General features: G+C 36.8%; 1 protein-coding gene across 1 annotated transcript in view; it reads left to right on the top strand.

Moving 5' to 3' along the window:
• Positions 1-24,988, top strand: part of LOC104515988 (1,4-alpha-glucan-branching enzyme-like) — a gene marked incomplete at its 5' end in the record, with an annotated part of 44,856 nt that extends 19,868 nt beyond the window's left edge. Inside the window, 3 exon segments of the mRNA XM_010160166.1 lie at positions 1,474-1,564; positions 3,002-3,211; positions 24,856-24,988. Of these exon segments, the coding sequence (XP_010158468.1) occupies positions 1,474-1,564; positions 3,002-3,211; positions 24,856-24,988 (434 nt within the window).
• Positions 24,989-25,164: the final 176 nt, after the last annotated feature.

The raw sequence follows: 25,164 nt of genomic DNA, 5'->3' as shown, positions 1-25,164 counted from the left end.
TCAAGGCCGGGCTGGAGGAGGCTTTGAGCAACCTGGTCTAGTGCAAGGTACCCCTGCCCATGGCAGGGGGCTTGGAACTAGGTGATCTTTAAGGTCCCTTCCAATCCAAACCATTCCACAATTCTATGATTCTTTCTACTTTACTTACAGTTTCTTCTTTTTGGGGTAGAAATGTCATGAAATGGCTGCTACAATACAAAATAAAAGCAGTATCAAATTTAGGTAGGGTATACAGAAATGATAGATCATTTTTATTTAAGTAAGCACTGTGGAAATTAGGTCTCTCTTCTTATAAAATTTACTTTTAAGGGCTATTAAGATTCAGCTTTGGAATGTCTTACTTGTTTAGGACAAGCTTAAAGACAGCACTGTTTAAGAATGCGAAGTTATTAATAGTTTGTAGAAATATGTGCATGACAAATAGCAAAATAAATAGCAAGCCAATCAAATGAGATTAATTTGATGCTATGTTGCTGTTTATTTATAAAAATGCTGTAAATAAGAATAAGTTCAATGAGCCTGAATTATAAAACAGCAGTGAATCTGACAAATTGTTGTGCTCACTCCAACTATCTTCTAATAATATTTTTTATGCCTGCAAAATTCAAAAACAAAACCAAGAACAATGAAAAAGAAAATATCTTGTCTAAACCAAAGAATGAAGATTTTGGTTAAAGTAATTAAGACAAGTGGAGGTGGTGGGAGTCCAAGCAGGCTGTAGATTAAACCTGGAGGTTATCTTTTGTTTGAAGTCCTCACTTGCTACCTGTCTGGGCCATTTAATCACTCAAATAATGATAGCCTTAGTCAAGATGTGTGGAAAGTACTGTGGCTGTACCATTAGTATGTTTTCCCTTTAGATTTCCATCCCTTAAAATTACACTGAACTATCTTAGGTGGCACATGAGACAGCGTCTCCCCAACCCTCCTGGCACTGCCTTGGTTCTTTGGTAAACTCAGAACAAAAGCACATTACTTGCGTGTTTTCTCTTTTCTGAAAGACTCGTGTAGAAGAGGAGTATAATCATTGAAGCTGGAAAAAAGTGGGTTTTGAAGTGGTAAAAAAAGATTCCATAGGGCATAAGGTATAGTTGGTGTAGCCAGGGACTATCTTCACACCCCCTGACTGAGTGTGTCAGGAGTGAGGCAGAAGTTCAGGACATGCAGATGGACATAGTTTAATATTCCAAAGTTAAGTTAAGATTATATTTTTATATCACTTACTGCATTCAAAATTTGAGAGATTTAATGCTCCTACTTATATATAGATCACTTGACAAATTGACGTTTCCATTTTTAATGGAAGATCATGTAAGTATAAACTACTGGGTACAGTTACCTCTTGAGAGAGACTGAATTGTTAGTTGTTAATCATCAGGCTCAGCTAAAACGAGAGAAGACTGGACTGGATATGTTAGAGGGTTTGGATTTTCATACAGGGGTTTGCTTGTTTTATTTCTTTCATCTTTATAGGATATAACTGTGTCCAGCTGATGGCTATCATGGAACATGCATACTATGCCAGTTTTGGTTATCAGGTGACAAGCTTCTTTGCAGCATCAAGGTAGGCTTAAGTACTTCAGCATCTTCTCTGTTTTCACCCTACTCCCCTTCCACTGAAATCAGTAAGTCTCTGTGTGTGTGTGTACAAGTAAGTGTTTAATAGAAGAGGAAAGTAATGGTTTCGGTATTTGCTCTAGCTTCCTCTTAAATCTGAAATTAGTTCGGCATAGTGATCAGTGGCTCTGTGGAACACTTCCTCTAGGATACAAACAAAAAGATTGTAAGTAACTTTAGCTGTCATAGCATATTCCAGCTATTCCAACCTCAGCGGTCTTCATGCATGGCTTTTGTGCTGTGGAATTCTTGGCAGTAAGAAACACAATATGTAAGTCATTCTTTTATGATAAATAAAACCGTACATTACTTATTCACAATGAACTTGATTAAAGTCATGGCTCTCTGTGCCTGTGGGAATGTCTTCCTACACTTATAACAGACTGTACATAGATTTGAGGCCTAAGGTGCAAATAGATGGAAAATGCATTCAGGTAATTGTTAAGAAAAATATGATAAAACTGAATGATCTGATTTGCGTGTCGTCGTGTGTCGTGTCGTGTGTCACCCCCCTCCTTTTTTTTTTTAATCTCAACTGATAACAGGCTAAATTTAGGTAGATAGTAAGTTTTAACTGGCTTATTCAGTGAGAAGAAAGTTATGTTGTATACAGGAGACAAATCTTTATTTTAGAACAAGTAGGGAAATAATGTGGTACCTAAACCAAATAACTAAGCAAGGCAGCAGCAGATAGTGTATTTTGGGGACTTTCATTCACTTTCATTGACTTTTATAGTTATTATAGATTATTTCAGTAATCCAAGTGTTTTCTTGTCTCTTACGAACTAGTGTTTGATATTAAGTAGAAGCTTTATGTTGAATGATTTATCTTTCAAATGGAATTTGATCTATTAACAGGGAAGAATAAAACTTTGAAACTATTTCTGCACAACAAAGCATGCATGCGTGATGTATTTTTTAATTAAAAATAATTTTTAATTGTCAATTTGTAACCAATAGCTACTACTAGCAACAAGAGGAAACGTCCTCAAGCTGTGCCGGGGTGGTTTAAATTGGATATTAGCAACAAAAACGTCTTCACTGAAAGGGTTGTCAGGATTGGACTGAACTGCCCAGGGGGAGTGGTTGAGTCACCATCCCTGGAGGTATTTAAGAGGTGTGTGGATGTGGCACTTCAGGACACGGTTTAGTGGTGGACTTAGCAGTGCTACATTTATGGTTGGACTCGATAGTATCAGAGGTCTGTTCCAACCTAAATGATCCTGTGCTTCTACTTAAGAGGCTGAAAAACTATCTTGTGTATAACTGGGAACTAGGTGATGGAGAACTGATGACTTTCACATAGTTTTTGAGTAATGTTTAGTATTGTCAGCTTAAATTCAGATTGTATCACTCATAACACATTGCATTTTCATGCTGATAGCCGTTATGGAACTCCAGATGACCTGAAAGAGATGATTGATGTTGCTCACTCAATGGGGATCACTGTTCTACTGGATGTTGTGCACAGCCATGCGTCAAAAAACTCTGAAGATGGTCTCAACCAATTTGATGGTACAGATTCTTGTTTCTTCCATTCCGGTCCGAAAGGAAATCATCAGCTCTGGGACAGCAGGCTCTTTGACTATGCAAAGTAAGTATAAAATGTCACTTCAGGTGTACAAGTGGTAATTATTTCCTATCACTTCTATTAAAACTACACTATTAGCCAAACTGGAAAAGTCATCTGGGTTGTTCAACAGTTATTATATGCTGAGTTGAATTCATTTACTTTGCTAAATACTCAATACTAAGTAACAGTATTTAGGTTTTGTTGTTGTTCTGTCATCTGGCTACATATGTACATATTATCTACCATGTGCATTGCATGTATTATATAACATTTATATTTTTTATCTTAAAGTAGATTTATGTATTTTTAATGTATAGATATCTATTTAAATATTTATTATTTAAGAATATATTATCTACCATAGAATTTCAATGTATTATAAAATAGTTATGTATTTTTGTTATTTTTTTTTATTAAACGCATGTTATATAATACACATTTATATCTAAATAAATAAGAGAATAAGAAAAGCTGAAGAAAACTTGTAAGCTCTGGAAATATACTGTCAAACTCAGATTGGTGAAATGTAGTAAAAGTTTTGCCCCAGGACAACTGACTCCCTCCCAAAGGGCTTCCAGGGGTTGATCAACAGTTAATGTGGAGCAGGGTCATTTTCAGTAAGCGGTTCTGTGGTCCCAGTTTGGGAACTCTTAATTAACAAGTATAAATACAGTGTGTGTCAAACCACCTGTTAATTCTAGATAATGATTAGCGTTTAATATTGTTCACACTGTATTCTCTGAGGTATTGGGGGCAGGGGGATTTATGCTCGTATGCTGAATATTTCAGTGGTTTAAATAGACAGACACAGGCAGCCACCTTATTTCAGTCTGCTTCTCTCATTTTTCCCATGTTTGTTCGTGCCTGAACCACCGTGATTCCTCCCTTTTCAAAGCATCTTTGATTTTTCCCCTGTACATCCCATGTTAAGTTTTACACAGCCCCACAATCTCCTTAAAAAGTATCTTAAATTTTGTAGTGTTCCTCATTTCTTATTCCATAATAAATTTGTGTTCCCTGACCCCAGATGCATAATAATCTTGTTTGCCCTTCTTATCAATTAAAGTTCTGGTTTAACCCTTTCAAGGTTCTGCTTGGGTAGTGCCTTTGGTGGCTCATCACTCAGCGACTGGTGATTCTGGTTTCTTTTTAATACATCAGTTATTACGTTTTTGTGTGCTGCAAGTTCAATTTACTATTTCTCCCCCTATTCCTCTCCCTCACTTGCGCAGAATTGCCATTAACTGGATATGCTTATGTTGCAGATGTATTTAAATTTTTGAGAATTACGTTAGTTGCTGACTCTTGAGGCTGACCATTTCTTAGCTTATGGGGGTTGTAACTGTTTACAAAGGTCCCTATTGCAGAAGTAATGTTGCATAGCATAGGTCAACTGTTTAATGGAAACTTGCACAGTAACTCAAAATTTCAATTAAACCAAGTGAACAGTGTAATAAGTGACTTATGCTCCTTGTTACTTAATAGGATGAACCGTTCTTTGTTTACTTTTTATTTGGGACAATTTCACTGGTGAATTCAGGGGGTCATGTTGATTTGTGACTTTAATTAAAACAAATGCATTTTAATATGTCTAATCAGAATTTTCTAGTTTTTGCTGCTTATTCCTGTGTAAATTTATATTAAAATAAATTCTATTTCAGATAATCTTAAAACTTTAATTTCAATACAGTAGTATTTCACACTTTATTTAATTTTATGCTTATCTATAATCAACAAGTGTGTTGTACCAACTTCTTTACTGAGAAAAATAAATTGAATGCAGTTATGGACCTTTCTCTGTTCCGAGCAGACGTAGGTTCTTCCTTATGGGAAAGAAAGTGGTGCTGGTATTGAGTGTTTTGGAAGGAACAGTCCCCTGTTCAAGGGACTACCTGGATGTTAGGTCTTGCACTATGGTGCAACTTAAGATAAAGTCATGTTTTGTGTTCTGGACTTTGAGACAACATGTAAGGAGCAGTGGAATTACTTATATATGTATTTTAATCCATTCTTATACAGGTGTTGTACTAACACTTGTAAAATATAAACAGCAGCTTGCAAATTATGCCCTTCAAGGTTTTGTTACACGAGAATGAAATCTCAGTTTCAGTAAAATGAGAGTTTGGAGGTAAAATACCTGTATGAGTAAAAGAATATTTTCTGCTTAACTTCTTTTTTTCAAGTAGAATATTATAAACTCTGCTTAAAAAAGGCAACAAAAAATGTATAAAAATAAACTTCCACTTTTCATAATTTTGGCATGTCTTCCCAGTTTTTCTAAAATCTGGAACTGGGCAGTTTTTTCCTCAAGTATGTAAATTTAATGAATCTTCCTTTCCTTCCTCTCCATCTCCTGGTTGTATCTATCCCCCTCTCCCCTGCTTCAGCTGCCAACCCAAAAAACATATCCACAGAGTGAGGATTGCAGTTTATTTCGATATTACTTTTGTAAAACAAACTTTTATATTCTTTCTCTTTTTTCTGTTAAAAATGTGGATCTCTTATGCCTGAATTCATGAAAGAACTGCTGTAAGATATAAGCTCTGGACCTGTAATCTAGCTGGCACTATATAGTTAATTTTCTGGTAGATTGTGTTTTGTCTCTATTGTGATCCTGTTTAAGATAGCTCACTTTAAATACATACAAATATGCTAGCATCTTAAGTTAGGAATCTGCTTATAATTAATTTAGCACAAAGTGTAACAATTTTTACTTCCTAAAATTGCATTTGAAGATAATTCAGCTGCCGAGTTCATTAGAAATGATGCTGTAGACCCTGGAGACCAGGTGGGATCAAAACTAGAGTAGTTGATTATGTTTTGATTTTAATTCATTTCTTCATGTATCAAATGTGTGTAAAATACAAATCAGACAAAATTCTTTTTCTTTAAAAAGATTTGAGAACAAGATGTTATCTGGAAAAGATATGGTTTTGGTTTTGTTTTTGTTTTTTAAGCACTGCATAATTAAAATGTGTAAATGATGCTGCCTTTCTAGGCTTATTGAGATGTAAGAGTATTGTTTTGATTTTTCCAGGCTCTGTATTCCTGTTCTTTCTTAAGGCTCTGTTAGATTGTACATTTTCTTAATCCACTTCTAAGGGACAATAGGTATCTGGATATATTTCTGTGAATCTTTAGGAATAACAATAGAAGTAAAACTCAGCAGAAATAACTGATGCCCTAAGTTCTGTGTTTGGTTTGGTGGTGTTTGGTTGTGGGGTTTGTTTGTTTTTTTGGTTTTTTTTTTTTTTGTGTGTGGGTTTTTTTTTTTTTTTTAATACTGTGACTCTTTTTTGCCTGAGCACAAATATCTGTGGAAGTGAAAACTTGTTTCCTTATGTGGGAGCATCACTCTGGTTTGTAACAGTTTTCAGGAAGAGATGGATACGCTGCTACTCTATATTGTTTGCACATTTAGCATTTTAAATGGTTGTAATTTGATGCTTTATGGAGTACTATGATATTAAAATTAGGGTTTCTTGCCTAATACACCTAAGGAAAGTTGGCAGATCATCATGAGTTACAAAATGCAGTTAATGTGGTATGTGTGTTGTTAACCATCCATCCGAGGGTTGTTTTATTCACTAGTGTTTCAGAGAGTGCGACTGCAAACAACTGCTTATGAGTTAGCACTCATAAAGGATAGGTAGGATTTTAAAACTGCTAGTACACTTCTAGCTTCCAACCAGACACCTGAAGAGTCTCTTTGGCCAGGCAGGCATCGGAGGAAGGAGACTGCTACTACTTGTAACAGACCCTTGATGGTGCTGGGTTATCCTCTTCAGACTTAGTATTATTTTCTTTTACAGTTTTGCATCTTTCCGTGTTCTTCCTTCTGAATCTTTGAGCGATCAAACCTGTCTTTATTTGCAACTTTACCTTTCTTAGATTGCATGGCTCTAATTGAGAGACTTCTTCACATCTTTTTCTCAGCTGAGCTATTTCGTTAGACGTTGAAGCTATACAGGTTTTGAGACACAGTTGATCTGCCAGCCAGGAAGGAAGGGAGAAGGAAAGGCAGGAGGAGAAAATTACTGAAGAATTAATGTATTGCATACAGAAGACTTGATTTCCCATAGTGTAGGTGTAGTTACTGAAGTGTTCTCCTCTGTCGCTTTGGAGGATATAGTCAGGTACAGGTTATGTTCTTCTACCTGCATTTATGCAGTGGTAATGACATCCAGTGGCAGGTTGTGTTTGTAACAAATATGTACTCTGGGGAGATACCTTGGTCATAATTCCATCTAGATTAAAGGTAATGCAGTGATAGTTGTCAGTGAGCTGGATTCTCAGTCATTTGTGTTTTTCAGTATCTTGTGGATTCTAGGGTAATTACAGTAGGAACAGGGATATAAGTTGTGTCTTATGTAAGACCTTCAACTATGCTAATTTTAATTTGTTTCTTGACTGTAGTCCTTAACTAAACTAGTTTAGTAAAGCTGTGTATTTAGAGGACTCTATAATATACATCAGAATTGGATTTGTCTAGCAAAGCTTATTTTTTAATAACTGTTTTCACAAAACACTGCTTGTGATGTAATAGTGAGATTTTTTTTTTCCCCCAGAACTCCTAAATGTAGTTATTTTGATTACAGATTGACTTTAAAAAAAACCTTCCTGTCTATGTCCTCCGCAGTCTGCTTCTAATAGACCAGACTTTTGAGGGTGACTGTAAAGGCACGAAAAGTACTTTATAAAACTTTAAGGTTTAAAGTTTAAGGCCTTCCATGTCTGAACATCTTTGTTTCTTTGTGTTTTCTTCTCTTCTTAGTACTCATTGTGAATGTTAGCTAGTAAGCACTTCCAGGTATGGGGACATAGTAGTTAATAATTTGCCCTTGAACGGAATGAGTACTGAAAGCTTTGACAGAATGGATGATATATTGGAACTTACTTCAGTATTACCAGAATTATTAAAACAGTGAAAAAGTTCCCTCCATGAGCATATGATGTATAGTATATGCAGTCTGGATGTGCTGTAGAATGGCTTTAATTTTTTAATTAAACATTCATCTAGAAGCTTAATTGTTTTACTGCATTGTATTTAGGTTGCTATAGCAGGCTGGGGGGCTTTAAGTCCACAGATGCTCTGAAACTCCCGAGCTTTACGTAAGAATACGTGTAACTTCCTTTGACATGTCCAGTTTCCCATATTAACCTGCAACATAACTTCACACAATGCTGTGACTGCTCCGAGCTTTACGTAAGAATACGTGTAACTTCCTTTGACATGTCCAGTTTCCCATATTAACCTGCAACATAGCAGTCACAGCATTGTGTGAAGTTTCTAAAATGTAGATGCACAGAAGGTGATGTGGTAATAACGTAATATATTGGTACGTGAAGAAAGGGCACACTGAAAAGTTGCAGCCAATTGTTCTGAATTTTGTCAGGTAGTATGTTTTGAAATAGAGGTCACCACTTGTAGCCAATTAAATTCAGGCATGTCTCGAATAGATGCAGTCATTCTTAGCTGAAGCTGATTATGGTATTTCAATAAAGATCTAAAATTAGATAAGATTCAACACACTGCAGAGAATCATTCCTCATCAGTCTAAATGCAATAATGATCTTGCATTTAGTAATCCCCACTTAAATTGACAACCTTCATAGCATTCCTCTGTGATTACTGCAGCAGGTTATGTGAGCAGTGTCTGTTGTGAACAGAAGATTGTGCTGGGGAGAGGGGTGACAGTTTTATAAACTTGGGATGAGGGAGACGTTTTAAAGGAAGTCTGCAAATGCAGTGAGGAATGACTTTCTTCTAATAGCATTTCATCCAAAGAAATTTGAGGTTGGAGGAAAATTAGGCATGTTACCTCTCATGACAGGGAGAGGAGATGGTGTCATTAAGATAATTGCCTTTTTTTTTTTTTCCTCTGATTCTAGTGTGTATGTGGTGTGTAATGTACAGATCCCCTTGAAATCCAGTTTTGGAAAGCTCATTGGAGAGAGTAAGAAAATTGATAACAACTAGGGACAAAACAAATAAAACCACTATCTACAAAGCAGAAAAGAGACTACCAAAATGCTGTATGCATCTCCAAAAGTCAGTGGTGTATTTATGGCCAGTGATATGATCTGCAAATAATTTTGCTGATATGTTTTGTTACGTTGAGTTTTGAAAGGGATGCCATCATTTCCACATTTCCACCCACTGCCCCCCCCCTTTCCCCCCCCCCTTTCTTTTGGGCAGTTCCTTGTGAAGAAAGGTAGCTTTATAGAATTCTCTATAGTTGGCCATGAGAAGTGCAATCAAACATCTGTTTGTCCTGCTTCCTCCCTGTCTTTCCTCTCTGGTAAAGATGCTTTTTCCCAGTATTTTTACATATCTATATTATAATTCCTTGTAATGTCTTGAGAACTGTTGTAGATTTAGTTAAAAACAAAAGAAATTGATCACCATAGAGATGGTTGTTATTAGTTTAGGTAGTTGACAGAAGTTTTTTCTAAGTTACTCTACTACAATTAATGAGTTTAGTTAGGAAAATGAGGTTAGTGTACAAGTAATACTCTGTAGACCTTAATCCTCTTTATTTCTTCAATCTCATTATTATTCAGCAAGTCCTGTCAAATATACTTACATGGGTAGATGCATATGATCACAAATATAAGAAAGAAAAATCACATCCTATAATAAATTACTGTGCTCTATTAATTTTCTTCTGTAGGAGACATCTCAATCTGTTCTAACAAAGAACTGAGAAGGAAGTTTTCTGGAGAATTATTAAATAAAAGTGTGTGGGGGTTGTGTATATAATAATTTTGCACTAAGGCTATTGAAGTACATGTATATTTCATTAGGCTTCACAGTGGAGAATGCTCTTTACTGTCTTTACTCTTATTCTGTCTTAATGGAAGAGAGATTAAAGAAAGTAATGTAATGACTGTTGCCATTTTCCCTATTAAATAAACGCATTATATCACCTTTTCTTGTCTAGAGGAATTTATGTGAACACCATAGAAGTTGTCACTTCATGATGTGGAGTGAAGCCATATGCCTTTCACCCTGTCAAAATTAGCAACCAGGCAGCTGGACCCTCGAGCCTGTATTTTTAACCCACAAATCTACAGATTGGCATTATAATTTACTGTTCAGTGCTTATAGTGATCAGCTCTTTCTCTCCTCGCTGCTATTTAGTAGCATTTTATTAACACTGTAGTACACCTTTGAGTAGGGCATGAGATTTTAGAACATGTTAGCACAGGCTTATTATTAGTAGTATACCCAAGTTTTCCAAGACAGTTTTCTAATCCAGTAAGTAAAAGAGAAATTGGTGTCTTTTGAGGGAAGAATCCATTCGTTATTAAACCACAACTGGAATTAAAATTATCCCTATGAGGACTATTCAGTTAAGATATTTGCTTTGGTCACTGTTACATTTCCATACCCTGACCTTTTACAAGCAGGTGGAGGGAATACTAAATTCCCCTTTGCCTTGCCTTTCCTGCCCTTCTCTCTCCTCCCCTTCTTCCCTAAAGGGGGAGGGGGAGGGGGGGTGGGGTGGAGGGAGAAGGAAAGAAAATTTAAGTTTTTTGTTTCTTTTGTTATACCACATTAATCAGGCAAAAAATTAAATAATAGAATTGTTCCCACAAAGGAAATTTTTAGATATACTTCATTGATTCATATACCAAGATAGTCTAAAAGAATGACCTTTTGCGGTTCTAAAAGTAGTCACATCTACAAGCAAAACCACTTCTTACTCTGAATTACCTAATTTAAAATGGATCGGTTTCTTCTGTTAATTTATTTAGTTTGAAACGGATTAATCTTGGACATCAGAAACAAGTACCTAAAGTTGGTGTTTAAATTAAGGAAATAAATAGTGTAAATTTTTAAATCGCTACACATAGTTGGGCTTACGGACAACAAGGATAGATGAAATTCCTTTTTTGTTGTTGAAATCTAGGTCTTGGCATTAGATTCCCTAGATACTTTCTGTGTTCAAAGAAGTGGTGACTGAGTAATCAGTCAGCCAAATACTGGAGAGGGGGAAAAAAAAATCCCAAATTATTTCCTCTTCTTTTTCTTCCCCTGTCTTTTGATTTGATTGTGTAGTGTTTACTCCAGATTTTTAGTTTTTTTCACTACCTTGTAGTCTGAAATTTTGTATTTCTCGTCCTACAAAATGGAGATAAATACTTTACCTGCTACTTAGGCTTTCCTTGAGTTATGACCATTCTGGGGCTGATGCTTACATCCCAAAGATTGTTTACGAAGTGAAGGCTTTTTGGAGAAGAAAGCAGCAGTCCGCTACAAAATACTAAAGTTTACATTATCAATGCTTTTAGGCTTCCTTTGCCACCACCTTCTTGGGTAAGGGCATTGCAATAGATTAAGAACTACTTTGACTATGTTACAAGTAATTCTAAGGTAATTGTTTTGTCTTTGGGTTAAGTGGGTAGGAAACTGAAGGTCTATCAGAAAATGGATAGATGGAAACAACTTTAAGCTGAATGTTCTTTCTAATGCTTATCCAACATTGGCTGATGAAGGTAACGACTTTGGGAAAGTAGTATGACATAGCACTCAACTCATTAATTGTGTACAAGAAAGAACGAATGTTCTGCAGGTTTCATCTACAGGTGCTCTTAGCACAGCACCATCATCATCCAGATTTGGAAAAACAAAAGATTTCGTTAGAATGCCTTCACTCAGTGCAAGGTATGAGCGACTTCTTTCCCTGAAATGGCAAACTCATTTGAAAATATGTTAGAGGATCTTAGCTTTGATTTTCTTTGTAGTTTATCCTGGCATAGGCAACCAAATTGGCTTCGCACAAGATTATGAAGTTTCCCCTTACACTTTAATCAAAAGTTGCTAGTATCCTGCTACTTCTTAAGCCAGGACCAGTAATGGTTGCACTGAAATACGGCCTGAAATAGGAGATACTTGTTGTTGGAGTGGTTCCTTCCATTTTAATGGAAAATAATGGAATTTCATGGAAAAAACTTCTTGTTAAGAAAAAAATACATATTTCCAGTGTATTAATTATATTGGTAGATTAATATGTCCAAATGGAAATCAGTAACAACTGTTGTCCCTCAGGGGTCCATATGGAGATGGGTACTAAGTAATACTTCTTATAATGACATAGTGGGATTGAGTGCACCCTCACAAGTTTGCAGATGACACCAAGCCTGTCAAGGGAGTTGATTCCCCCCACCTACTCTTCTTTCACAAGACCCCAGCTGAAGTACCACATCCAGCTCTGGGTCCCCAGGACAAGACAGATATGGACCTGTTAGAGTGCCTGGAACACCTCTCCTATGAGGAAAGGCTGAGAGGGTTGGGGTTGTTTAGCCTGGAGAAGAGAAGGCTCTGGAGAGACCCTACTGTGACCTCTAAATACTTAAAGGGGGCTTATAAGGAAGAACAGAGGGAGACTTTTTACCAGGGCCTGTGGGGACAGGATGAGGGGAAACAGTTTTAAACTGGAAGAGGGTAGTTCTTGTTAAGAAAAAAATACATATTTCCAGTGTATTAATTATATTGGTAGATTAATATGTCCAAATGGAAATCAGTAACAAGTGTTGTCCCTCAGGGGTCCATATGGAGATGGGTACTAAGTAATACTTCTTATAATGACATAGTGGGATTGAGTGCACCCTCACAAGTTTGCAGATGACACCAAGCCTGTCAAGGGAGTTGATTCCCCCCACCTACTCTTCTTTCACAAGACCCCAGCTGAAGTACCACATCCAGCTCTGGGTCCCCAGGACAAGACAGATATGGACCTGTTAGAGTGCCTGGAACACCTCTCCTATGAGGAAAGGCTGAGAGGGTTGGGGTTGTTTAGCCTGGAGAAGAGAAGGCTCTGGAGAGACCCTACTGTGACCTCTAAATACTTAAAGGGGGCTTATAAGGAAGAACAGAGGGAGACTTTTTACCAGGGCCTGTGGGGACAGGATGAGGGGAAACAGTTTTAAACTGGAAGAGGGTAGATTTAGATGGGACATGAGGAAGAAACTTTTATGATGAGAGTGACAAAGTTTGCCTGAGAGAAGCTATGGATGGAAGTGCTCTCCATGGAAGTGTTCAAGGCCAGGCTGGATGGGGCTTTGAGCAACCTAGTCTAGTAGAAGGTGTCCCTGCCCATGGTGGGGGAGTTGGAATAGGTGATTTTAAAGTCCCTTCCAACCCAAACCATTCTGTGATTAATATACAAGTTCTAGTGCGCTAATCAGACGTCTTTCAGCAAGATAAGTTGCTTTTAAAACTATCAAAAGATAGTTTGCTTGTTCTGTGACTTTTCACTTCTGTGTTGACTTGAAAATGTAAATACAGTACTCAAAGCTTTTTATGGTGTGAAGGAATGTTTTGTTTTTAAACAGTTTTCCCAGTAAGCTGGAAACAGTAGTATAAGCTTTCTGTAATATATATCTAGTATAAGGACACTATCTGTGGTTTCCACTGTCACAATTTAATTTCAGTGGATTAGTGGGAGTACAGCTGAATACATTTTGGCATGGTATCTTTCCCAAGTCTTTGGTGGAACTTAAAAATTCAGTGGCTATAGAAAGATAGTGCTTATGTTAGAACGTGTTCTGATCACAAAAGGTTTTAAAATAGGTGCTTAATTCTTTAAAAATAGAACCACAGATAAAACAAAGTGTACCTGTGAATCAACACCAAAATTACATTGTAGCTATTTTTTGCCAGAGACAGTTTAAATAATTATTTTACATATTACATACTAAACACAGTTATATTAGAAATGCGCTTATTGTTCTTGTATTAATCTTCATAAAGTACAAATTGTATTGCTGAAATGATAGCGTCTAGTAAGAAACTGAGATTAAAAACTAAGCGCCTTTGAATATAAACCTGTTTTTCAGTTTTCTTACATGAAAAAGTATTTAGGAAGCATGCAGAACACAGTACATTTGCAAGGTCTCAACTGTTGGCACAGCGTAACATGAGCTAATACCTCTCGTTACATTCCTGAAGAATGTAGCTTTTAAAAGTGCAGCAAACTGAGCAATGCTGTGCTGTGCTTACGAATGGCTGGCTGTTTGATATGAACCCTGTACAGATCATCTAAGCTGTTTTTCGTAAATGCAACAGCTTTTGCATTTTGTGCTTGCTGGAAGATAATAGGGACTGATGTATGTGTAAATCAGTTTTGCCAGATGGCTGCTTACCTCTGCAGTCATTCCTGAATCGCATGCTAGGGATGATGATGATATAAGATAATCTTCAGACTCTCTAAGCCTTCCACTGGAAAACTCCTTTTTCTGTGAAGGCAACGATTCACTGTACAAACTTTACTGCCCTACTTGCTGAAGTCTGTCACATAGCTGAGCAGTCTTGTCCCATGGTACTGAAAAGTACTTTGGACTGTATCCAGAGAAATTGTTTATGCTGAGGATAAAATCTGCAAGTGTGAGAGGAAGTAATCTAAGCTTTGTATTAGCTAATATTAGTCTAAAGAGTGAAATTTCCTTACCCCCTGCTTCCCCAGGGAAGGAAATCAGTAAATTACCATTCAGGACATGGAGTCAGTATCTCAGAAGCCTCCTGTAATGTCTTGACTGGATGATGACTGATAATTAACGCCTCTACCCATCTTGAAATTTTCTTCTCCTTTTACAGATTTGACATTGCTACCAACTGTGTACTTTGGAGGAAGGGAAGGGTAGACTTTTGGTTGGTAAAATGGCAGGCAACTTAGTTAGACTTCAGGGGTCCAGTATGCCAGTCTCTGAGAGACTAAAATAAAGGGTATTCAGATAATGTCTTCTAAGTAGAAGTCCTAGAATGGTAAAATGAAAGTCACGCTCTTTTCAGGCTTCAGTGTGATATTAACTATTCCTTAGAGGCTGGTTTTGCTATGTTAACGTAAAAAGTAGCTGACGCAGATCGCTGCTTGAGAATTAATGTTTTGATTTTGGATTTTCTAGGTAATTACCTATTTAAAAACAATCTGTAACAGCATATGGAGACTGAATGGTAGATTGGTACGGATTTTTAGTGTGTTCCTGGTATATATGAACTTGAGTCTTTCTGTTACCATTGTGGCAACTATGGTTCGTTGTCATCTGCACACAGGAAAGACTTCTCAGTCCTAAGTGCATTTAACTTTCAGAAAACCAGATCTTTGATACATTTATATTAATGCTGAAATTTTCTCAAGGGCAGAGGTCTAGTGGTCTTGCTCCACTTCTTTAATGCTTTTGCTTGGGAGTTTTCAAAATGTTCTGTTTTATGAACAACTTAATTTCTTTGCTGCTTAAATTCCTGTAGCTATTCATTAGAAAAAAACTACAAACTTCCACCTGAATGCAAATGAGAACAGTCTGTATTTTCATCTGGAAGGTGCAGATACTAATGCTTTAAATATTTATTGAGTGTGCACATTTGGTTTTAGGCTGGCATTCTTACATTTTTGTGTCTAGCATCAGCAAAGAGAGAGGCTAGTTCTTTGTCAGCTGTAGATTGGCTTCTGCATGTCTGAGGGGGGAGAGAGCGTGCTCAGAATCCCACCTTGACTTAGGTGGAGGTCACAGCAGTGTTTCTCAACTGTGGCTAAACTGCATGGTTGCAGGAGACAAACATGTTTGGTTTTTCAGACAGCAGCTGGAGGTGGGTGGTCAGGTAGGAAACACCGAGGGAAAGGCAGTGAACCAGATGCTTCAGTGTCCCTTTGACGTCACTTGCGTGAGTCTCAGCTTGGGAAGAGTATTTTAAAGTAGTAAATAAAATTAGGTTAATGGAAGACACTATTCCAGGCTTTTAGTAAGATGGTTTTGAGAAAGTAGAGCTTAAAAATGTTTGCCAGATACTAAATATTTTTTTCACTGCTAGTGGAATTAATTGATGGAGAAAGTAATTTTGGTTTCCTATATAGGGAATATAGAAAGTCAAGGATAATTGTTTTCTATTTTTATACATGTGTATAATAGCATACTATTTCAGGAAGGAAAAACAATTCACAATGCAGTAGTTAAATATGGCAAAGTTTGTTTCTTTACCAGTCCCCTTTGTAAGTCTGGTGCTGGTTTCTGGGGGAAGTTCAGCATAATGGTCTGTTTGAGATCTTAAGTCACCTGTTACCTAACAGATTGTTGGCTATTTCTACACTAAATTTAGTCTTCATTTGAAAGCAAACCCTCTATGAAACAGTAAACTACTCTGAAGCATTTGAGATCTCAGTTCAGTTACGGAAGTCATGAATTGCATTAAATTGTATACAAAATCCTGATGGTATGTTTTAAAAAAGTCATTCAGTTGCATGTTGCAGAACAGCAAATTTTGTTTGGTAATTTGCAGGGTTGATTATATGACTACATAAATTTAATATTTGCTAAGAAGTTCATGTTGAGGAAAGAATTTTAAATGTTCTCCAAGACACTTACTTTATTAGTGTATCATTTACTTGGGTAGAACACGAGAACTACGAGTGCTAATGTTAACCAAATCATAGCTGAAATCCACATAGGCTTTATCAGCACTTTAAAGGGTTTTATAATTTTATTTTTGAGACATTCTCTGTTTTAAAATGTCTATGTCCTGGAGGCTCTGGTAAAACTGCAGGTAATTGTCTTCAGTACTTACAGGGTTTTTTTCTATTTATTTAGGGAAGCCCTCTGAGCAGAAAGCACCAAGAATACTAAATGTCATTACAATAAGTACATATCTGCTTTGCCTCCAAGGCTGTTCTTATATTCACATTTTGCAGGACATAACCTTTACTGAGTAATACCTGAATTATTGCTTCCATTTTTATGGCAAATAATTGAATGCTTTATTTGATACTTAGTGTACTCTTATCAGGTGTAGATAGGACTAGCCTGAAAAATTTAAGTCTAGGACACTGATGCTTACTAGATATAATAAACCTATGTATGGTCCTTAATTCCTTTGAGGAGACAATTTGTCTTTTGTGCAAATGGCATTTAATTAAAGTCATGTTACTATATTCATAAACATGTTTAATTCCTTAGCAAAATACAGTAGTTGGCACGTTAATTCTGAATTGAACTACAAGGGTGGATCTTTCCACAACATTGTTCGAACTTCTAAGCACTTGAAAATTGGGAAATTCAGAGGAGAAAATGACTTCCTGACCCATGCATCAAAATCTTGCCTTTTGCTCTGTTGAGCCCAGATTTGATACTCGCCCAAGAAAACGTGCCGCCTTGTGTGCAAAGCTTCTGAAGCATTTTCAGATAGCTGTAACTTACTCTTGGTGTGTGCATGTGTCCGTGTGTATGGTAGGTAGAACTTTTTTCTGACCTGGAATTAGACGGGCAGACAATCAACTTTGAGTGCTTGGAGTGGAGTTTGCACAGTGCTTGGCTACTGCTGGTCTTCCTCACATTCACTAGTGCTTGCAGTCGGTTTCTGAGGACATGCAATGGTGTGTCCCCGGGGCCAGTTACCATGTCTTTGGGAGAACCTGCAAGAAAGAGAAATAGTTACTCTTTTTCTTGATAAAATGGTGGACTACCATCATTTCCCTAGCATATTTTCAGTCACCCTAATTTACCTGTGTATTGTAGCATGTCTGCAAATAGCTCCTGAAGGACTTTACTTTGTAGTGCTGCTTTTTGTCAACAGATGAAGTAGAATTTTGAGGGGAAAAAAATCAAATATTTCTTGGCCTTCAGAACTACTGCTTGAATTTGAATAAAGGATGTGCCTATTCCTAAGAAATCATTTTCCTTATGTAATTACTTAATATGAATCAAGTATAATAAATGCATGTTGCTGTTACATTGTTTACAGCACAAAGATAGAAAGTGCTTTCTCCCTGCATAACACTGGACTTATGGGGATCAGATTAATGCTTCCAGAGGGGTTATTGTTTGGCATGGCACTCTAGAATTCTGATTTTAACAAAAATTGAAAATCCTCTGCATCTTCAAAGCTGCTGTTCTTGTTTAGTCTTAAAAATGTTTTTCTTGTTTAGTTTCTTGTTTAGACTTAAAAAAATATATCAATGATATATTTTTAACTATAATTAAATCAGGAAAACTGTTTTGGTTATTTTAATTTCTTATTTTGTAGTATTTTATGCTGATTCACTAATTCGCGGAATATCAAGTGGCAGTCTGATTATTGGATGTCACAAAGTAAATGGTATATTAATCATTGTTCTGCTTATTAGAATTTTTAAATACATAAATATAAACATATTTGTCAGTGGCTTCTGCAGAATTGGAGTTTTGCCCATGAAAAGGGAAGTGTAGAAGTAATAGTGCAATTGTATTCAATTAATTTACTGGTATTAACTTCTGTGTTGCTTGATAGTATGATTTAGTTTGTGAAAGGACTTCAGGTCTTCATTGAACAAATGTTTCCAAATTTGAAAATAATCCTACTTTCTCTTTGATTTCTCGTGACTTTTCATAATAATACCAAAGTATTTTAGAACCACTTTCCTGAAGGCTAGCCTTGAAATCTTGAAATACATTTGAGCTTTTCTATTTTAATTGAGGGAATGGGTTGTTAACACTCCAGCAAAGATGTCCTCTGCAGCAAGTATTGATAGAAGTATCTTATTTTTAACTGTTGCAGGAAACTTTTGGTCTTTCAGTGACTCGATTGATGGTCTGTGATATTTACCTTAATCTCAAGCCTTTTGGAAATGTCACTCCTCCAGGAATCACCTGTGTAATGGCAACTGCTCTAGTTGGGAAAGCTGCTTACGTAGTTCAGCTCCTACTGGGAAAACTGGTATCAGTGGCCATTACTGTCTTAAAGCACCATTTTTGTTAAAACAAAAGCAGAGCAAAAAGCCCTGACCTTTTGCATTGCTGTGCAGAGGGATCTGTTCTTCCCAGTGGAAATTGGTGTCTGATCTAGCAATGCCAATCGCTGCGTGTCTGAAGGTTTCATAGACATTGATCTGAGCAAGTTCTGGGTTTTGCTGCCATCACTGCTTTTCTCACAGCTGGTAGACTTAATGTTGAGATTACTTAAGTACCTGACCAAAAAACAGACTGAGGGACTCTTTTAACAGGTCGCATACACTTTATGTGACTTTCTGTCACCTCACTGTGACAAGATGAATTAGGAATGGCATGTCTTCCTGAACGTCTTTTGCCTTAAGTCCATGAGGGCTGTCCGGCTTTTTTTTTCATCGTGTTTTTGTGTAGCAAAACATTCCCAAGGGCCACAATATTTGCTGTGAGAATACAGGAAACTTTAGTACAAAAGTTTTTCACAATCATAATGTCATGCTGAAACTGCATCCTAATTTCCAGTCTAGTGTTAGATTTTCATGATGAGGAGGACTGAATCCCCTTCTGGCCTCAGGGTAGAGTGTGTACTTCAGAGCAGGTTAGTCTTTTTAATCTTCAGTTCTTTGCTGTGTTCTGCTGCAGATCTCTGCTCTTCTTTGAGATTCAGTAGAGGGTGATTATCTAGGATAGACACAAATGGGTTAATGTTTGACAAGTCAAGTAATCTAGCATTATGTCAGAGGGATGTTGTCCTTGCACCTCGTGAGTTGATTTGGTATGCTTTCAAATGCCTGCTTTTAAGTACTCAGCTTTGCTTGTCTTTTCTGATTTCTGATGTGCAGCATTCTTACTTCTTCATTCATTTATTTGCGTATAGTTCAGATTCTTTTATATGTCTCTAATGTAGGTCTGTCTTCTCTTACTGATGTCAGAGTATTGTTTACTCATGCATGAACCTGAGGAAGCAAATAATTTAGAAGTTTTTATTGCATAGCCATTATGGTTTGTCAAAACTCTTCATCTGCTTGCAGTGACCTGTGCACATTCTTCGGTAGTAGGTCCTTTTTGTTCCAGGTTGGGCCCCAAGAGTTTGCAGGGTCATTCAAGATTTCCAAACTGGGGACTTTTCCACTTGTAGCTGGAAGGAGAGTTGGCTGTGAAGTTTTGAGACTAAGCTACCCAATTGGCCGTTGAAACTCTTTTAATGTTTCAGGTGTCATATTGGACCTTAAAGGAAGATAAAACTCTGAGAGTTGTAATGCACAGTGACTTATATTTATTTACTTTTTTTATTTGATATGTCATTTAAAAAATAAAGCTACTTTGCAGGCCTATGATCAAAGGTTACAAATCTTGTTTGGCACTGTCAACATCTTTGCTGTGTATCAGTATATAAATTGTCTACTGTCAGTGTTATCAATTCTGTACATGTAGCAAAGCAAACATGATCTAATCAAGTGAAACAGAAAGGTCATGGTATAGATCCATTTCTCTTTAAAACAAACAAAACCTCACAATGCAGAGAACAGAAGTAAAGTGATAAGCAATTGATTGTAAGCAGTAAGTGAGGAAGGAAGAGACAGTGGGGTAGTAATTAAGATATTTGATAAACGAGGAAAAAAAACACAGGGAGCTAGATCTAAAGCAAATATTTATTTTAAATTCAGAGGTTTCAGGGGGAAAAAAAGTGGCTCTCATCATAATTGATATGACTAAAAGAAATACAGATAAATCTTCTCTAATGATCTAGGCTCCCTGTTAAGGAAGTCTTGAGCCAGTAGCAGTGCGAGACTCAGGATTGGGAAATATTCTTACTAGCTTTCCTGAGAAAGTGCTGTTATAATCCATGCAGTATGGGTAACATCTTCCCACGCTTTGTGTGACTTAAGATCTGCTGCTGTTGAAAGTGTTGCTTTCAAACCTCATCCATGTACGAGATTGTGATGGACAAGAAGTAGAAACTTCATACATATCTAAGTTCTCTCTTGGCCCCTAGTTCACCTTCACAGTGCAGTGGCTTGAGCTGCTTGACCAAAGGGGTCATGACCATACTGATTGTGTTTGGCATTGGTTAATTATGGTGGGGATGTTAAAAATCCATTTCATATCAATTTATTTTAATAATATCCACTATGCTGTGGCACTGTGAAGAATAGTTCAAGAACACTGCAAGAAACTAGGATGAGTGTTGCTTTCCAATTAGGGTTAATACTGGTTACCCTTCTGAGTCATTGATCAAACAACATGCATCTAAGTAACTGGTGTATGCTGGTTAACAGCGGGGGTGGGGGAGAACATATCTATCGAATCTGGCCGTTCAGTTCATAACTTGACCAGATTCACTGAAAGTTAGCATGAGCACACTGAGTGCCAGTTTCTTTATGCTTAGCAATCCATTGTTGGAATTTAGGCTAGTCAGCTGTTGGAATGCTTAGGAATAATACAAAGAGTAATATTTTAGCAATTCAGTGCTACTACATGTTAAATTAATTAAACACTAAGAATTGAAAACAGGTAAATCATCATAAAAGTATAGATTGTTTTAAGGTCAGCAGTATCACTCCCTTTCTGTAATACATAATTATAAACACAGTTCCTGATTGTCAACATTAATATGGTTCAAGAACTGCAGCTTCAAACTGTTTTAGATACAACCAATATTATTTTTTTGTCCATAGTGACAAAATTAACTGGTTTAAATTAATTTCTAGCCTGAATGTAAATATTTCATGTTCATTGTGGATTAGAATTTAGAATTCTTACAGTGAATCATTATTTTGCTTTTTTGTTAGTACAGGAAGAAAACAGTGAATAATGAGTTTGACTTGTAAGCAATTTCACAGGTTTTCTGCTGACCTAGTGTGGGAAAGTTGTTACATTTCTCATCACCTTGTGAAACCAAGGTAATCTGGCTATATATGCTCATTTCACTTTTTCAACCAAGAAATTGGTTTTTAATGTGTGAGCTATTGGCCCAGGGGGGAGGAAAAAAACCAGCAAGACTTCTCTACAAAGACCTTACTTGTTTTGAATGATGTCTGAGTGAATTCCGAGTTACTTAAATTTCTTACACTGTAAATCATTCTGTTCCTTAATGATAATACAGCATATATTTTCCTCCCTTAGATCATGCATTCAGTGGAAGAACTTTGTCAATTTCATGGTATGCAAAAATGTGAGAGACTGTTAGGATATAATTTAAGATATGGCTTTTGCCCAAAGGAAATTACATTCTTAATGAGTGCTATCCTGTTTCCATATCTGTCTGTAAAATTACAAGAATGTACTTTTAGAAATGTTCCTGAGTTATTGCTTCTACAGTGTATATATTTCAATGATGTTATGATTTTGGCCTCTACTGGCATTCCACAAAGTTATTTGTTACATCTGTCAACTTTGATTTCTGATGCTGCTGCTCCCATAACAAATTGACTTGGATAAAATAATGAACCCTCTGTATGGTTTGTGAGATTTACATGTTTCAAAAAAACCTGTACTGGCTTGTGTTTTGGAGCTGTGTGGTTATCTCTCTAAAAGTCAGTATGGTTGCCAGTATTTGACATACTTCCTAGAAATTATCCTAAAACTGAATTTTTCCAGTTTTGACTAGAATCAGTGTTAATATGTTTGTTTGTATACTTATTTACAATCTTCTCTCCCCTGTGCAATCAGAGGGTTGGAAAACATCTGCTGCTCCTACTCAGGTTTTTGCTCTCATCAATTTGCTAATTAAAATGTATTTGTTGAACCAAAAGATTGTTTGTTCTTATCTGTAGTCACTTCTTCATGGAAAAGTCATTACAATATATTTTCATACTGGTTATCCATCTTTTTCCAAAGATCAGTCTTTAGTGCCAATAGTGGTGAAAAAAACCAATGTCATCCATTTTGGGACTTCTGTGTGTGTCTTAGAAATCCTCTTCACCATCTTAATAACTCAAAGGTTATAAAATCAAGCAGTCTGTAATGAGGAGAAATTTCTTTGTCTGACTGGTGGTTGTTGCAATTAATCTACTCTTTGTACATGCATTATCTTAATTCTGTGCAAGATAGTATTTTTATTGCAATACAGCTTCTGCTTTGACTTTGCTCATAGTGTTTAGCTTGTACGAAATAGCTTTCTGCTGATTTGATGCTGGGTCAGAAGGAGATACAGTGAGCTTTTGCACAAAGCTGTAATTTTATGTGACCAGCTTGGCAGTTCACAGGACTTTAGATAACTTTTCATTTCTTTCAGTATCAGAGCATTCTCTCTCTATTGTTTGTTCACTGCAAATCATCTCACCTGAGACATAACAAATATATAAATTGTTTTGTGGACAAGCTCCTGAGGATCTTCCTAGCATAGTGTTACCTTGTGAATTGAATTACTTGAGTCGGGAGGATGAACATGAGGATGGAACAAAAAATCTTTTGTAATGCATGACCCGAAAAGGTAATGAACTGAGGCAATGCATTGATTGGCATTTTCTAAATTTTGAGGCTTTGATTTGGTAATATTTCTGTCTTTATATGCAGGTGTATAACTCTGTAACATGCAAAGAAAGGAGAAATATTAGAATCCTATTGGGTAAATAACTGGCTATTCAGTGAGGTCAGGAATTTACCAGCTCTATAGTGGTTCCACAGCCTCCCATCTTTTCATGTGCTACCACTAACTCCAGGTTTAAAGCACCTTTCGCATGGGGAAGTTTTTTGGAGGAAGAAAGGTGGGGACAGTTGTCAGAATGGAGTTTATTCGTTGTGTCATAACTGCCTCATGAGTTTATTGCCTCCGACATCTGTTATATAAAGTGAAATCTAGGAAGGGTCTCCTTCATTGCCTTATGCCGCGTCCTTGCATAGGTAAATTGTAAGCTGATGCTGACTGGTGTGCTTTTGTGGTAGGTGTACCCCTTCATCTCACCCAACGGAGAGTGGTGGGTGAGACCCTGCACTCTGCTGTGTAGCTTCTGAACAGAAACTCAGTAGTAAGGGAGGTGGTTGTGCTGTGTTGTGAAATGGATTGGAGAGAAGTCGCAATATTGGCACGTGTCGTAGACTTGGGCAAAAAGAGTTTTGCTACCCCCTGTGGTTGGCCATTTGAGATGGGTGAGCCCTTGGAAGCCATAGCTTGTAGGAGATGCACCTGAGGCAGCCCATGCCGGAGGGGGTAGTGAATGAAAGGTGAACAGTAGAAATGATATATAGGGGTATTCTGAAGCTACTGATGCCAGTGTCCTGGGAGACAAGGTGATGAAGAGTAGGAAAGTTATTCTGGAAACTCTGTTCTTCTGTACAAATTCTGATTGCAAATGCCTCCAGGTGCTTAGTTGCTTTGAAACCTCTTCTATATTTTTGATTTCATGTCCGCTCTTTGTTCGTGTGCGTGTTATACCCCATTCTGTTCTGCATTTCAAAATTATTTCTCAACTTCCATTAGTTGCTTTACTCTTTAACTGTGTAAATTTGCAACGTGGTAGGTGATTTGGTGATCTACTGGTGACATGTGATGTGTAAATAATTGTGGGAGGGAGCCAGCTTTTCAACTTCTATTATGCCTAGCAATTGCTGTAAATCAATAAAATATTGGGAATTAAATCCTACCTGTTAAAATTTGCTTTGCATTTCTGTAAGATCTTTTCTCACGTAGAATAAATGTCTTTAGAGAGGCTAAGGAAAAGTACAGCAGCACGTACGGGTGTTAAAATGTAATATATGTGTTCAAACACTAATCTGTTTAGATATATTTATAGATAGTTGACAGCTTTTCTTAAACCCCTATGAGCACTCTTAAAATTATGTGCAGTAAGATAAAAACTTAAGAAAAACTTTTTAGGTGAAGGCTAATGAAAAATGGGGAAGACAGTCCTTAAACTGGTAAAATGTCCATTACAAGTACTGTATATGCAAGTGGGAAACATGGTATAAGGATCTCTAGTTGATACCAAGGTTTCTAAAGCTTATAAAATATATTTGTGTTATTTCAGCTGGGAAGTTCTGAGATTCCTTCTGTCTAATCTGAGAATGTGGATCGAAGACTATCGCTTTGATGGCTTCCGATTTGATGGTGTTACGTCTATGTTGTATCACCATCATGGGATTGGTAGGTAATTTAATTGACTCTAATCCAAGCAGTCCTTTTGCAGTTGTTTTGGAGTGGAAATACGTCTCTAAAAGCTCACTGAATGCTCAAAAATTTCCAGATTTGCTTGTCGTGCTAATGTATGGCTATATCTGAAATTATGAATAAATTTGGTGCTTTATATTATATTTATATTATAATGTTTTATTTAATT

This window comes from Eurypyga helias, unplaced genomic scaffold (assembly GCF_000690775.1).
Source record: "Eurypyga helias isolate BGI_N326 unplaced genomic scaffold, ASM69077v1 scaffold8171, whole genome shotgun sequence".
Classification (NCBI taxonomy): Eukaryota; Metazoa; Chordata; class Aves; order Eurypygiformes; family Eurypygidae; genus Eurypyga; species Eurypyga helias.
This window is presented reverse-complemented; position numbering and strand designations above follow the sequence as displayed.